The sequence below is a fragment of the Conger conger genome, chromosome 14, assembly GCF_963514075.1.
Source record: "Conger conger chromosome 14, fConCon1.1, whole genome shotgun sequence".
Lineage (NCBI taxonomy): Eukaryota > Metazoa > Chordata > Actinopteri > Anguilliformes > Congridae > Conger > Conger conger.
Window position 1 is genome coordinate 15,243,217 of NC_083773.1, and position 15,934 is coordinate 15,259,150.

General features: G+C 40.4%; 1 protein-coding gene and 1 long non-coding RNA gene across 3 annotated transcripts in view; one reads left to right on the forward strand and one right to left on the reverse strand.

Annotated features, from left to right (window-relative positions):
• Positions 1–6,640: 6,640 nt before the first annotated feature.
• Positions 6,641–8,804, reverse strand: LOC133110760 (uncharacterized). The gene is made up of 3 exons (XR_009704908.1): positions 8,695–8,804; positions 8,059–8,163; positions 6,641–7,764 (listed from the first exon to the last, which is right to left on the reverse strand). It is a non-coding gene; the product is annotated as an uncharacterized LOC133110760 (long non-coding RNA).
• A 171-nt stretch (positions 8,805–8,975) lies between these two features.
• Positions 8,976–15,934, forward strand: part of sema3fb (sema domain, immunoglobulin domain (Ig), short basic domain, secreted, (semaphorin) 3Fb) — a 77,389-nt gene continuing 70,430 nt past the window's right edge. For both annotated transcript variants that reach the window (XM_061219319.1, XM_061219320.1), the window contains exons 1-2: positions 8,976–9,358; positions 14,381–14,533. In XM_061219319.1, the coding sequence (XP_061075303.1) occupies positions 14,422–14,533 (112 nt within the window). In that variant the 5' untranslated portion in view covers positions 8,976–9,358; positions 14,381–14,421. The remainder of the gene's footprint in view (positions 9,359–14,380; positions 14,534–15,934) is intronic.

Below are 15,934 nucleotides of genomic sequence, written 5' to 3' on the forward strand. Positions count from 1 at the left end.
GCTACAGCCGCAGAAGACCAAAAAGTCTAAAAAATAAGTCTAATAAATACCTAATGAAGCGCTCACTGAGTGTATGTTTGCCCATCTGATGGGCCACTGAAAATCTATTACAGGAAAGAAAATAACAAGAAAAGGGTTTACAGAGGACGGTGTACCACATCCCCATCTGTGCTCGCACCCTCCACAATGTGACCTTTCCATTGGCATTTAAACATTTGCGGGGATATTTCTTCTTAGCCTTGTTTGACGATTGCAGAGGGACCTATTAAACAGACCAATGGGATGAGTGTTTTTCCACACTTATTGCTAAAAGGTCTCAGGGGTTTCTTGCAGCACATGACTGTTTACAGTGAACAGTAAATGACAAACCAAAGATATTAATATATAGATAACGCAAGAACCATTTAATCAAGCAGAGGTGGTATCTGCATTGCACTGCTGCAATAAAATGCGATGCAGTAACACACAGTTAAGAGTAAAAACTACCAGCACAAAAATGCCAAAACAATTTTGCCGAAGGGATTAATCATTGTTCCAGTACCAATATTTTAAGCTGTCAAAGCAACAAAACCTGTCTACAATAATGGGTTGGAACGCCCCACTTGTCTAGCCTACTTCATAGCCTACTTGCAAATCAATGTAATTCCACCTTTCTACTTTCTCCTGCTGTCTATGTTCTTGAGCCTGAAGCTGAGCACTGGTGGTGATGTGATGGCCAGATCTCTGACTCCTGACTCAGCAGTAACGCATGCTGCAGCGTACAGCATACGGAGATTATCTGCTACATAATGAGTGTCTTTGAGATACCGGTGTGAGCTCACAAATCTGTTCATCGATAGTAAAGAATGTGTTTGCTCACTACATTATTTGCTCATTCTGTCAGCGTTTTGCTCTCCCTAAAGCTGGTCATTGTTTATATAATTCAATCCATTCCTGCCCTGTGTACTTAGCAGGAGAAGAGGCCATAACATTTCCTGGCCTTCAAACAATGAAATCATTTAATGAACATTAAATCGGAGAATACTTCATTGCTGCATATTTGTGATATTATTCATTATTATTGTATTTACCACATTCCAATGCATAGAATAAATCATATATGGATAATAGGAGCCAATACAAACAGAAAAACACGCACACACATGAATGCATTCACATACACAGGCATGCCTATGCCGGCATACCTAAACACGTCCACGGTTGTGAATGCTACATCTCTTCAGCCATGCTCCAGTTCTCTCCTTCTGGTTCTCTGGCTGTTTTCATTGCTTGGATGAGAGCAGTTCACTCCTTCTTCTTCCAATTTGACGTGTGAAACATGGAAGGAAATTAGAGTGGTTTCTGCAGAATGACTTGAGGTTATGGTCTGAGTGGGCTTGCCAAGGAGGAGAATGGCGGTGGGGAGAAGCTGCAGGTCAGGAGGTGTACTGGGTCACTGCAGCCAACATTCCTCCATCTCACCAACCGCAGGTAATGAGAAGAAAACTATCAGACATGCCCAATTTACACATAAATCACTGTTTTTGTTGGCAGAAAGAATAATTTAGTCATCTTATTTTGATACATTGTGTGTGAGCATGCATACATGCTTTTGCGTGTGTGTGTGTGTGTGTGTGTGTGTGTGTGTGTGTGTGTGAGACGTTAACATAGCACAGAGATTATGAGCATGAGTCTAACCAGCAACCCAGCTCAGTGAAACTGAAACACAACCTTCCACTCCCCTGGGAGGTGACTGCTGTTTCATTTCAAAACCACTTCCAAAAACCACTTTTTATGTTCCCCAGGACCACAAATGGAAGCCAAAGGCAAAGTACAGTATTATTTAAAACAACAGTTTTCACATGCTAATCCACATCCCTTCTGTTAGACTTTCTGCCCATCAACACTATAGAGCAGAGGTGTCCAGTCTTATCCTAAAAGGGCCGGCTTGGGTGCAGGTTTTTGTTTTAACCCAGCAGTAACATACCTGATTATACTAATGAACTAACTGTGGTCTTTAATCAACACCTTGATGAGTAGAATCAGCTGTCTTAGTCCTGTGCTAAAACAACAACCTGCACACACACCGGCCCTTTCTGGATAAGATTGGACACCCCTGCTATAGAGGAAAGCTTATGTCCACATGAGACTCTTACAAAAACCAACAACAGACAACAATCATAGGTATATAACCCAAGCAGAGCTTCTGTCAAATGATGCTCTTGATTTTGGTCAACAGGTACGGTTGTAATTTGTTGTAGTTGACATCTGTTGGAAAAAAAAGTGTGTAGAGTTGGGAACTGGTTGTGAGGGGCTGTTCTGGAGCTGTGATGTGGTGCCTCTGCATGATTGATTTTGGATGGTCAGAGTGGTCTTCTGTGCTGAGGTAAGCGAACAGATTCTCTCTGCAGTACCACTCCCTTACAGCAGGCCAGCTCACCACTGCTCTTGTCCCTGGATGTCAGAACTCCTGTGTGTGTGTGTGTGTGTGTGTGTGTGTGTGTGTGTGTGTGTGTGTGTGTGTGTGTGTGTGTGTGTGTGTGTGTGTGTGTGTGTGTGTGTGTGTGTGTGTGTGTGTGTGGGCGTATGTGTGTGTGCACAATTTTCATATTTTCCCACTGCCTCTGTATCCATTATCATCTTTGTTATCATCACATTGTTTTGATAAAAAAGAAAAGTTGGATGTATTTACATCAGTCTTCATGAAAACCTATGCCATTTTATCTTTTTTTAAATTATTATTTTTAACCTTTTACATGGGGGGAACAAATATGGGGCAAATACTCACGACACTCCACACACATACAAGCAATTCAGAAAAAATACATAATCAAATAAATAATTATCAAAATAAGGGCGGCACAGATGGTGCAGTGGGTAGCATTGCTGCCTCACAGCAAGGAGGTCCTGGGTTCAAATCCTGGTGTGGAGCCTCTCTGTGTGGAGTTTGCATGTTCTCCCTGTGTTTGAGTGGGTTTCCTCCCACAGTCCAAATGGTGTGTGTGCCCTGCGATGGACTGGCGACCTGTCCAGGATGTATTCCTGCCTTTTGCCCAATGTATGCTGGGATAGGCTCTAGCCCCCCTGCGACCCTGTTCAGATAATATGGATGGATGGATTAACAAAATAGTATCAAACTAAAATTACAATTAAAAATAATGAATGAAATCATTCCAAGTACAATTCAAATCTTTAAAATAATGAACCTATGCCATTTTGAAATCATCTTTGAGCTGTAAATGACGTCCTTTCTGAAGCTCGGACAGCTAGCGCCCTCCATGCCTCTGCCTGATTGTATGGGTCTACATCATGGCCGTCTCACTGCAGCCGTGGAAGACAGTTTATGACTTCTTTCCTTTTAAGTCTCACTGAAGTTCCCCCCTCAGCTTATGTCTTTTCTAAGTTGACAAAGATCCTCTTTGTTCAAGGTGAGATGCCGTCAACCACTATATTATCTTTTCCCATTTAAATGCTAATGAGCCTGCCAGAATAGTAGCCAAAGCACAGCCAAGACTGGTGAATTTTTAATATCTTATCTCACTGTCAGGTAACAGCTTTTCAATTGAGGTTGAAAGATTACTACATATTGAGTCTTTAACAGGGCAATCTGCCCCACAGAGAGAAAGGAAGAACATTGCATTCTGAAAGAAATCTCCATGTCCACAACATGATTTTCATTAGAAAATTTGTATTGCAAGGTCAGACGAAAGCCAAGAAAGTATGGCAATCATGGTTGTGGCACTTTCAGCCAATAGCTCTTCTTTGCACCTGTTCCTCTTTAAATATTTTTCTTATACATTTATGAAAGGTTCAGTGTCATCATCTCAATATGCTTTATTATTATTTATTTTGGGGTTCCTTGGTTAGAAAATATGGACTAGAATAATGCAAAGAAAAAAAGTCCATGATATACTCCTCGATTCAATAAAAACCACTGGTACATTTTGAGGAAAAATTGCTTAAATGTTATAAAAGTTGTTTTGGAGCTTTGCAGAGTAAAGGAGTCCACAGCCAAGGACACAGACCCCAGAACAAAGGATGTTTTGTGGCTGAAATCCCCATTGTTATGAGAATGAAGCAGGGTCAATATTAACATGCGGGCTTTGTGCTGTTTTGCGGACTGGAGAAAGCTTGGGGTTATGAGGCGAGTCTGCTGTCTGCACTAAATACCATGACAGGAGTAGGGGAGAAATAACAGGGGTTTAATTAAGTCAAACTTACAGCAAAACACAAGAGGTTTTATTTCTTATCACTGTGTTTGAAAACACATGCATGCACAAGCATGCACACACACACACACACACACACACACACACACACACACACTCACATTCTCACTCTCACACACACACACACACTCACACTCACACTCACACTCACACTCACACTCACACTCACACTCACACTCACACTCACACACACACACAAATAAAATCCTGTAATTAGAGTAGTGTTTATTTACATGCCACTGCATCTCCAAGGTAATGATTTTCTGTAAACAGTTGCAGTGTTTGGACGGTGTCCCTCATGTCAACATTGGGATAGCTGCAAACTGGGAGGCACTCATCTCTGCTAATTGGCCTGGAGAGGAGGAGGTGGTGATGGGTGGAGACGAGAAGGATGTCCCCCTGTAAATGTTACCATGACATCTCAGTGGAAACAGAAGAAGCCCACATTACACGTTTGCCAATAGGACGGTGGGTTTAGTATGGTTTGCCACACAGACACTATCGCTAATGAAAGCTTCATTCAGCCTGGCATGACTGGTCCTAGGACACTACTGGCCCTTGTTACTCAGAATAACTATACTGTGTATGACCCACCTTCCTTCTTGCACTCACCCCTCACAATGCTTTTGTTTTTGCTATTTTTCTTCAAGGTGAGTAAACTCTCTTCCCCAAATTTCAGAACCTACTGTACATAGAGACAAAGATCAGAACATACACCTTTAAACTGATATTTCTCTATAGGACTTGCTGAAGCATGTTAATCCTGAATATGCACACTTCCATAGTATTACATCTAAAAAATGCATGGTTTTAGCGTGGCCCTAAAAACAACACTTCAGTGAGCAATGCAGCACTTCAGTGAACACTATCACTAAAGCATGTGCTGTCAAAAGATATTCATTACTGAAATGGCATGGAATTATTATGGACATCGGTGAGTACAAGTACATATTTGCACCCTTGTACGTATTGTGGTCATACAGTTCTTCACAGCACATAATGTTACAAGAATGTGTTCAGCTCAAGTGCGTGTGGGGAATTGTAAATTCACAACTGGAAAAATTGCAAACAGGTAGAGCTGAACTTTTTAATGAGACCCGCCATGAAGATGGTAAGATAACCCTGTGGGAGTCTGAGTTTCATCTTCTTCCTGCGGAATGCAGGTGCACTCTGGTATTGTTTGAACAGATAACTTTGAGGGGAAAGTCAATGGACATTTATTAAAGCAGACCTCTGCCTTCCCTTTGAGAAGCATGTGGAGAAGACAGTGATGTCCAGGACTCATCAGGGACTGAAATGGAGGGTTCCTTTTCACTTTATGATTCAACATGGACCTTATCCGCTGGTAATTCACAGTAATATCATTACACATATCACATATAATATCAATAACCATGAAACAGGGTAGAAAATAAAATAGCAATGATTACTAGTTTAGAAATGGTCAATTATGTTACTAATAGACCATTTTTAAAATGTAATTACTGTAGTTAACTTTGACTTGACTTGGGAAATACTTCCATTAATCTGAAGCACAAATGGTTGGTGATTGGTGAGGTCTGATCCACTGTACATGAGACGCATACATATGACAAAGACACATATGTACACATCGACACACACACACACACACACACACACACACTTTGTGAAAGAGAAAATTCACACATGGTTTGACCTGTGACCCTGCGGCTCTTTCGGTTCCATAGTGCGGTGTTTGAGGTCATCCTCCGCATTTCAACAAACGCAGTGTGATAAGCATTTTCTCACCCAATACAGTCCAACTTGAAAACGTCCTAACGTTTACCTCTGTTCAACCATGGTCACATCTGCACCTCCTCTAATCTGAAGTGCATGTGTAGACTGTCTGTGGGGTCCAATAAAAGTGACTTTGAGTCTGGCCTGAGACACCATCAAAATGTAGGAGCAAAATGTCCATAGGCAATAAAAAAAATAGCAAAATAAAAATCTTCCAATTGAGCTTGGCCCCATTCCAAATTCCATTTCAAAAGCATGTTCAATTGAGAGTGGACCTGCCCTGGAGCTGGCAGCGCATGAAGAAGGCAGCAGCCACCCTCTGCAGAAACATAAAAGACTAAAGGCTGCCTCGGTCAGGGCTATTCCATATGGAGGATGTCTTAGATGTGCAAAAACAGGGCTTTTATTGAAATTTGAAAGGGCACTTTGAAAACAGTGAAAATAGGATGTATGGGGGTTGGGTGAGCAGCTGAGCAAGTGAAGTTGATTGATGTTTTTTGTGCTGACAAACATCTTTCCTTTTCTGGGGATTTGCAGAGTTGGGCCAACAGAATGTGTACTATTTTGTTCTTCTGATAATAATTATCATATATAAGATACGCAATTATAGATTTGCACATACATATGTAAATAAACATTTCATTCAAACAATTGTTATAGAGTAACCGTGAGTGTGTTTATATTATTGTTTGAGTCTTCTATTGACCTTTTAGACCTCTATGACAACTCACAGTTTAAATTGCATATATTGTATTTATACACCTGGAAGCACTCTCCTCAAGGCTACATGTGCACTGCCAAATCTTGGGAATATATATATAGGCAACCCTTACATCACAACCTGCTTAGCTAATATGCATAACATCACTTCTACAGACATGGTTGATAACATTCAGAGTCAAGGTCACTTCAGACAAATTCAGTTGTCTTCCTCCTTCAGGCCTACAGTCTGGAACTGGATGGACTATTTGTACCTAAAGGATATCTACTGCATCCAAATGGCCTGTCAGGCATTCTTATCATGGACAAACTTGCAATGCAGTGAACACATAAGCAGCTGGACCAGGAGAGACTTGTATTGCAGCACTAACCCACAGGCCTCTAATCTCTGCACCTTCAAGTTCTTTGCCATTTAATGGCAATGATGCAAGCTGTTCCACTCATCCTTGTTTCGTCTGCACATAACTCTCGACTGCCTTCTGTAAATAACACTGTACCTGTATTGCAATCTTCCGAGCAAAGACAGGCAAATGTGTCAGTAATGAGAATGATTAGAATGTTTTTTTCTCTATCGTGAAAATATGTGACAAATGCAGTTCATAACAGGGGGCTGTCAGTGCCAGGGAATTTGCTCTTCCAAAGTAGAACTGCAATAGATGTATAGTACCTGTAATTAGCAGTTCAAACTGGATTTGTACGGGAGTTGTAAGGTGATTAGTGCTGAAGGGCTCTGGTGCTGCCTATTAATGGTGTTTTTAAAAGGACACAGCAGAAATTAATAGGATTTTCAGCATGGGGACACAAGAGAAAAGCCTGTCTGAATGCCACAAAGAAGTGAAAGTCCAAGGAGCCACTGGACATTTTCGGGGGTTTTCACTCGACCATGAAATTCACCCTGACAGAGTTTATACTGTGAAGACAGTAAATCTCAAAAGAATATTTAAAGTCTTATAGACCAGCTGAAATGAAAGTTAGAGCTGCACTTTTCCATCCACTTTCTGGACATGTCCGTTTACGTTCCCTTCCAATCAATATCCTCATTTGATGCCCCTCTCCTCAGTCAAATCGACTCCCCATCCTTCCAAAAAAAAAAGAAAAAATCATCCGTTTCATTTGTGCATACATCATATCATTTCAGTTTCCACTTGTTCTGAAACATGATCCCTAAAAATGTTTTATTTGGCAAACAGGAATATGAAGATGTATGATAGCATGCAGGTATATACATTAAATATCCCAACAGATGACAGAGATTCCAGAGAGTGCTGGAACATTCATGACACAACAGTAAATCAGCTAGTGTAAGGCCTAGCAGTCATTTGTGCATGCATTCACTGTGTGGTGAACATGAGTGCAGCTAGTCTTTCCTCACATTTCCTTTCTGATGCCCAGCTGCCTCCCCACCCAAACGTGTCAACTTAAAAAAGTTTGAACAAACGCACAGATTGCCAGGTGTGTACGAGTGTGCTGTGTGTTTCTATTAAAGACAGACAGAGAGAAAGAGGCCATTCATTTCTGCTGCATTTTTGATGGTTGCACAGATAATATAATAAAACTTGAGGTTTAAGATTTAGAAAGTTATTCAAGAATATATATTTTAAATAATAATTCTGCATTGGTACACTCAGTGGGAAAGTGGAGCCTGAAGACAATTCTAAACCACATCCTTCACCAATGTATATATATTTTATAATACTGTACATACACACACAATTAAACAACTGGCATCAGATGCGACATTTACACATGGATGTAAGGTACAATACCACATTTAAAACATGTATTTTTCTGTCATTTCAATACATGAAATGCATTATTAGATTACATAGCTGACAAGTTAATCGAAGGCAACTGCCAGATAAACTGTCTGGATGTGTTTTAATGTATTCCAGAACATACGAGTCAAAGGAGAAACTGAAATCAAACTCAATACTCTGACTGTAAGCCCAGAATCAGAACCATTATGTCTACACTGTCATCCTTAAGTGGATGTATTTAATATACTCACACGTTGTGGCAGTAGGTTAACGGGTTGCTAGTATTTTAGACTAGAGACAAACGGAATACGTGCTTGCCTCGTTCACGTTTTAATCCAAGAAGGTGTGCAGCCCTCCTCGGTCAATGTTAACAACGTAAAATGGATCTGAACGCTTATTATGTAGGCTACTCTGTCGGAGGCGGAGCAAGAGGCTGCAGCAGGAAAGGTAAGTCCACGCCCCATGGGTGTGTTCAACGCAAATGAGAGCATTGCATCCACCTGCCAGCGCATTTCTACAGCAGTCAGGAGCCACTTAGCACTGAGAGAGAGAGAGACAGCCTGCTGTTTCAGCGTTCAGACCAATTAAAGAAAATACGGAATACTTCAAGTTGCTCGTCTCCAGGAGTTGCCAGTCGGAGCATTCTGTTGCATACAATCGCACCATCCGAGCGATTCATAAAGTGGATTTTTTTCAGGTTCAATAAAAAAGGCGGAAAGTGGCGGCAACTCAGACCAGAAATAACCCAAGCTTGTGTGCTTTTCAAGATAAAGGACCCGAGCCATTTCACACAGGATCGACACGGTTTATTAATATTTTTAGAAAACATCAATTTCAGTGGATTCTTGACTTTTCCTAGATGACTTTTATGACTGGGATTTCAACTGTCTGTGGCGGAGAGTAGCTAACAAAGAGGTAACTATTTACTTGAACTTTTTAGTGACAGCAGGCAATGCGCATCATTCCTTCCAAATCTATGAAGGAGATTTACAGTATTTTGTTATCAGACGACTGATATCACAGCTTTTCAAACCGTTGCTTCAGATGTCATTGAGTTTACAGTTGAGTGTAATTAAAAAAAAAAAACATTTCATATGCTGGCTGTGCCAGGGGAGTAGCCTACATTATTATTATTATTATTATTATTATTATTATTATTATTATTATTATTATTAGTATGATTATGACAGCATCAGTAGTAGTAGACTAGTCGTAGCAGCAGCGAGTCGTTAGCTTGTGTAGCTATGTATTGGAATGGGGTCTTTGAGTTTTCTTGGGAGTCCGCGTTACTTGGAGAAAATGTCAGATTGTAAGAAACTAATTCCAATTGCATGTGCAAAACCACAAGTTGGGTGTTTGCGAAAACAGTAGTGTTTTCTGTGCTTATACCTCAGAGTTTGTTTATGAGTAGCCCGGTTTTATAAGCGTTTGAGATCAATTCAACTTGATCGTAATTTGCAGATGCATAGTCATATTGCGTTGAAACGTACCTCTGTACAAGACACATTAAACATTCTAACCCCCAGGCTTCTCTGAACTTTTACTGTACACGCGTTCTGTTGCCAGGGTTTTCTCTCTGTTTCTCTTCCTTTTTTTTTGCACGCCGAGTCAGTTCGTCAGTGAATTGTCCTTTCAAACAGAATTGTCAGAAAGACACTGGGACGCACATGAAGTGCAATAATACACTACACACAGCAAATTCACTGTGCTTTCTTTACCCATAACGTAAGCAGTTAAAACACTTAAATGGGCTACAATGTTAATTAGTGCCGAAGATGTTCATGAATTGTACTCAAACAATCAAGGTATTCTATATAACAATACTCTTATCCGCTGTATAAAATAAGACTACTTCCGACGTCTTCTGACAGATCCATGCATTTCCCCCAATGAAACTGTCGAGTATAGAGGAATGCAATAATCTAAGCGAATTTATTTATTTTTCGTTTGTTTGTGTATTAGCTTGATACATGTAAATCTATCATGCACCTAATGTAGGCTTATTAACGCAAAAATGAAACTTGAGGGCGGTGAGGTATATTCCTTGACTGCATCCAGATCTATGCCATCTATTTATTTAGCCTTGATTTTACAATAACATGGTGACTTACCTATGTAGTTTTAACAGTGGTTTTCCGTGGAACGATATCACTATTAGGGCGACTTGGGTTATTTCAACATTGTAAAACAACGTGTATTAGGCTACTTTCCACACATTTTCACTTGAGACTGAGATTATTTGCGCATGCAATGGAATCCAGTCCGCCCAAAGTAATTGGAAAATTGTAATAATCTCACCATGACTTCTTATTATAAATCTTGCGTTTCTTAAACGATTCTCCCCTCGAAGATGTAAAAATGTGGATTTATATGCGAAACAGACTCGTGCAGACTTCCTAGCTTTACGCAGATCTTGGAGTTTTTAAAGCTGTTGTAGCGGCGAATCATATATGCAACCATTTACCCATGTTGTCAGAACTATTGGAATACATTGTCTACTGCGAATATACGTGTAATATGTGTATACTGCGCCATGAACAAAGCAAACTGATGACCATCATTTTTTTAGAAGTAATTATATTTGTACATGTGTTCTGTGGATGAGGATAAGGATGAGGATTATTATTATTTCTTTAATAAGACCCCATAATTGTTGAATATTTTGAGTTGTCATATAATTTGATAGGTCTATTAGCTTTGTAGTTACGTTTAACTTAATAGACATTTCTGACTACCTTTGTTGTCATTTAAACGCATGTGAAAGGCACATCCACGAGGACAGTACGGAACAGTATTATGATTCTATTTAATTAGTTTTTCTTCGGTCCAGATGCGTTTTGTACAGTATTTCAGGTGTTTGTTGCCATACACCGATTTATTTAGAGAAAGCTTCTCACAGAAAATGATAATGCGACTTTGCCGTCTGGGAACTTATGTTTTGTGAAGAATTAGATAGGCTATTTAGGTTTTAGTAAAACACAATAAAAATAGTCATAACACCAGATTTTGGCAGTATTTATTGGCCTCAGTTGTAATGGTTGCTCAATTTTCTTTCACTTCGGATCATCATAAGTAGCCTATTAGCAGGGGCACGCAGGCTATGTGTCTTCCCATTGCAACCCTTTTCTTATTTACAGATTTGTAGTCCACAGTTTGATTCTTGTTGGTAGACAGTTATCAAGCATCTTTAAATCAACACATAAGAATGCCAAGGCATGATTTATTATTTTTTATACTTTAACCTATTGCCTATTGTCAGATTTAAGCAGAACTATAATAAAATGATATTTGATTATGTAATTTGATATAAAAAAGACAAGTGAAAAATACACAGTTTAGTTTTTGTCATAATTTACCTTTTTTAACTGACTGTAGAAAAAGAAATGCACTACTTTATATGCACTGTGTGGGCTACTATTTAGAACTCTTTTCAAATAAGTCTTTGTTAAAGGAAAGGCAAAATTATAGGTGAATTGGATTTATGGTTAAAAGCTGAATTTTGAAAGTATATTGTGCAGTGTAACTTGCAGGTGGGGGGAAGTGAGGTTTGACTAAGTAAATAGCAGGGTAGTTAACAAATTGCTGAGGTCTGAACAGCTGGTTTCATTCATACATGTAAATTCATTCTTGTCAAGAGATATCCTGGTTTCTCCCCCCTCTCTTTTTCCTCAGCTTTTCAGCACTTCCACAGTTTGGCGTTATGCTTAGTGACATTGCTTCTGATTTTTCTATTTTGTTAGGTATGGAGAGATATTTAAAGTGTTCTTCAGTGCTGTTTATTTCTGTGCTCTTTGCAGTGCAAATCCTTTATTAAGATTGTCAGAATCCAAATAAATAATGAGAATCCCAGTGTAAACCTGGATAAAAGCAGAGGTTAGGTGGCAGGTTAGGTCCACAGGATGAAGCTTGTGGTGTTTAGAGTTCAGGGTGAAAGCATATGTGTGTTGGTTAAGGATTTCAGGGAGAACTAGCCCTCCAGTTCTCCATTCACCATACACAGTATTATTGGACTGCAATACTGTCAGTTCACTTTTGCCGATGAAATTTTCTCACATTGATGGGAGCCCTTAAATCATCAATGTATAGAGAACTATTATACCTGAATTGAGACACGGGCTCTAGGTGACATCCAGGACGTGATGGGTTGTTGGATTACATCGGCTTCATTTCTAATCAGAAACACATTTGACGAAATCTTTGCCCTGGGAATGTTTGCTTTATGGTGTTGTGCAGAGTTACTTTGAACAGGAAACCTGTACCTGGACAAAAAAGTGACATGATAGTAATTGCCTAAGACAATTATTTTCTGTTGGTTGTCTTTGAAGTAGCCTGCTCTGTGCCTTCATGAATGCAAAAAAAACTGAATGTTACAAATGTACAAAGTAAAGATGGAGGTAAAGTAGTTACGGAGGGACCTTAAATCAGAGGAAAGGGGTGGCGAAGCTATCTCTGGCTGTAACATCGTCACCAGAATACGACGTAGTGAACACAGGTTTACTTCCAATCCCAACATTAAACAACACTATCAACACTATTCACTGAGTCGGAATGGACTGTCTGCTCTGGTTAGGGGTGATAAGGTTTTTTATGGTTTATGAGCACTTGAATAAACATCAGGAGAGAGAGAGAGAGATTTAACTTTTGCATTTTTTGACAACAGAACAAAATATGCATTATTAAATATTTGGTAATCACCCCATTGCATAATGTTACAATTGACAAAAGACTTAGCTTGCGTCAGCATGGTTTCCTATTGCTGTTTGATGCAGAAGCACTTGCCACTGAGTGATTTTGTTTCTTTGGCTTGGAACGTCAGGAACTTTGCAGTTGCATGGGATTCATATTCTTTCATTTTTCAGACAATCTGAACCCACAGTGCAGCTGTGTGGTCTTTTCTTTGTCTCTCAGACCTGCTCACTGAACCATATGACAGATGTGTGTGTGTGTGTGAGAGTGAGTGTGAGTGCATGCGTGGCATACGTGCATGTGTGTGTATTCTGGACTGATAGTCTACTGCATCCCCTGATAGTGACCAATGTCCATATCACTGATATCAACCTGACAGCTGTACAAATGAAGAAAGAACTTGCATGAGATCTGGGCCATTATTCAAGAACTTCATGATGCGTATGTTCACTGGTTGGACAAGAGTGGGGGGTTTTTATGAACTCTTATGAAATGCATGTTTTTGAGTTATGTCTGCTGTAACCAGCAAAGCATGTAGTCTCAAGTGTTTGCATATTAATTTCACTGAATGACTTTACCATCATTTTCTCAGTGTTAGAGGACACTTCTACTCCATGAGTCAGACTCTATAGCTGGAGCTCTTAAACTGCAAATAAATTACTTCTATCAATCTTTTATTTAAATACTCATGAAAGATTAATGAATCTAACAAACTTACTAGGTGGAGCAGTTATTGAAAGTAGTGATTGGAACAGTTTCTTATAACATAAGTTTTGCCAACTTATCTGTGATTAAGCCCTGTTATCAATGAGAAAGCAAGAGATTGTAAACATCAGTGTTTGCATTGGATTGCACATTTTGGATTTGAGATTATGGTGTGGGTTCATGTAGTCTATCAGGTATTTGTGTATCAGGATGTTTTAGTTTGGCTAGGTAAGCAGTAGGCCCTGGTCCTTATTTTTGTTGTGCAGGTAGCAGTTGAAATTGTTCTTCCCTCTAGGGTCTTTCAGCGCACTTATCCCTGGTTATGGATATGCACTTTGTTGTACGTCGCTCTGGATAAGCCAAATCCGACTTGATTAAAGAGATGTAATGTCATTAATGTAATGTAATGTAATGTAAGGTATAACTCAACTCTATTTTAACTGTAGCTTGGTGTTGTAGCATCCTTCAACAGCGCCTTTTCCTGTTCCAGCGCTATCCTAAGTAGTGTTTCAGACCTCAGCTCAGACCTCCCTCTCTTCCTCACAGGGTCCTGGGATTGTTTCTCTGTCACAGGAAGTGGACCCACAATGCCCCTGGTCGCTCTGTGGTCGGTTCAGACCCTGGTGGTTCTGACACTGTGGGCCCTGGGTTCTCAGAGTGAGACTCACTCCACCCCGCGTGTCTTCCTGTCCTTCAAAGGTAAGGAACATCCTGCATCCATTACACCTCTGAGGGGCTTTTTGCATTTCGGAGAATAGGGAGAGCTGGTGAAAGCCTCTCCCTTGTTTCCTGTCTGAAATCCATCAGCCTCCCCAGTGGAGGGGATTTAGGTCAAGGGCCATTTACTGCCATTCTAGCTAGTCCTGCGGTTGGTGGACCATCATGACGATTAATCATCAAATTGCCAGTTCATGTTTATTCCGTGCATGAACTGGCAATTTGGTGATTAATAAAGGGGCTGATGTGGCATCCGATAAGTGCTTTTGAGGAAGTTATGGGGAGACAGCGTCCTAACAAACAGAAAGAAATCATGCGGCTCTAATTTGCTTCCCCTCAAACATCCTGGCTATGTAGATTTCCAACAGCTGTTTTCACTCCGGTAGGTAGTAAGAGTGACTGGAAACAACAACAGAAAAAAACCCAGGAAAATACTAAAAAATAATCAACAATGAAGGCAACAGTGTGATGAGTGATGCGCTTCCTGCGTGTGATTGTGTCTTTGTTTTAGTACCACTGGAATCTTTCTGAACTGAGGCCAATAATTCCCACATGAAAATGATGCTTTTTTTCTAACAAACAGAGGATGCGAGAGTGGGGAAGAATAGCCTTTGGCTCAGGACCACATGACATGACATGACATTTGTTTCGTCAGACTCTTATCTAGAGCGATTTATAAAAGGCGCAAGGACACATGCACTCAAATATGTTAGTAAACACCGCAGCACTCAGTAGGAACTGTAACACTCTGGGCTCTAGAATGTGCTGATGTACACTAAATACATCGCTCCAAGTTATAGGAATAGCTGTTGTCATCCCAGTCAGCGAAATGTAGTTGGGCAGCGTTGTGTGCCTGGTGCTCTGGCGGCTGTATGGATTAGCCAGGGGGCATCGGAGTATGGAGAGAGGAGGGATTAAGGCAAAGCAAATTGCCTGGATGGTCAGAGCAGAGCGATGTTCCCGGTACTCTGGCCGGTGCTGAGATCAGACCTGCGATTAGCAACTGCAGTCAAGGGGACAGCAAATGAGCGTGTTTGCTTTGCTGTACACAGTCCCAGAGCTGGAGAGCAGGAGTGGACTTCATTAAGAAGGCAACTGCAGCCTGCTATTATGGGCTTTTCCTTTTTTTTCTCTCTTTAATCAAGTCGGATTTAACACTTCGCTTGGTACAAATCCAGAGCTTGCAGTTTATTTCCTCTCTTTTCCAATACAGCCTCCAAAATTCTCTCTCCATATACTCTTTTGCATTTGTCTGTGTGTGTGTGCCTGTGTGTGTGCCTGTGTGTGCGCCTGTGTGTGCGCCTGTGCGTGTCTGTGTGTCTGTGTGTCTGTGTGTGTGCGAGCATGCACGCCAGTGTGATCTCATCTGAATTGTCTCATCTG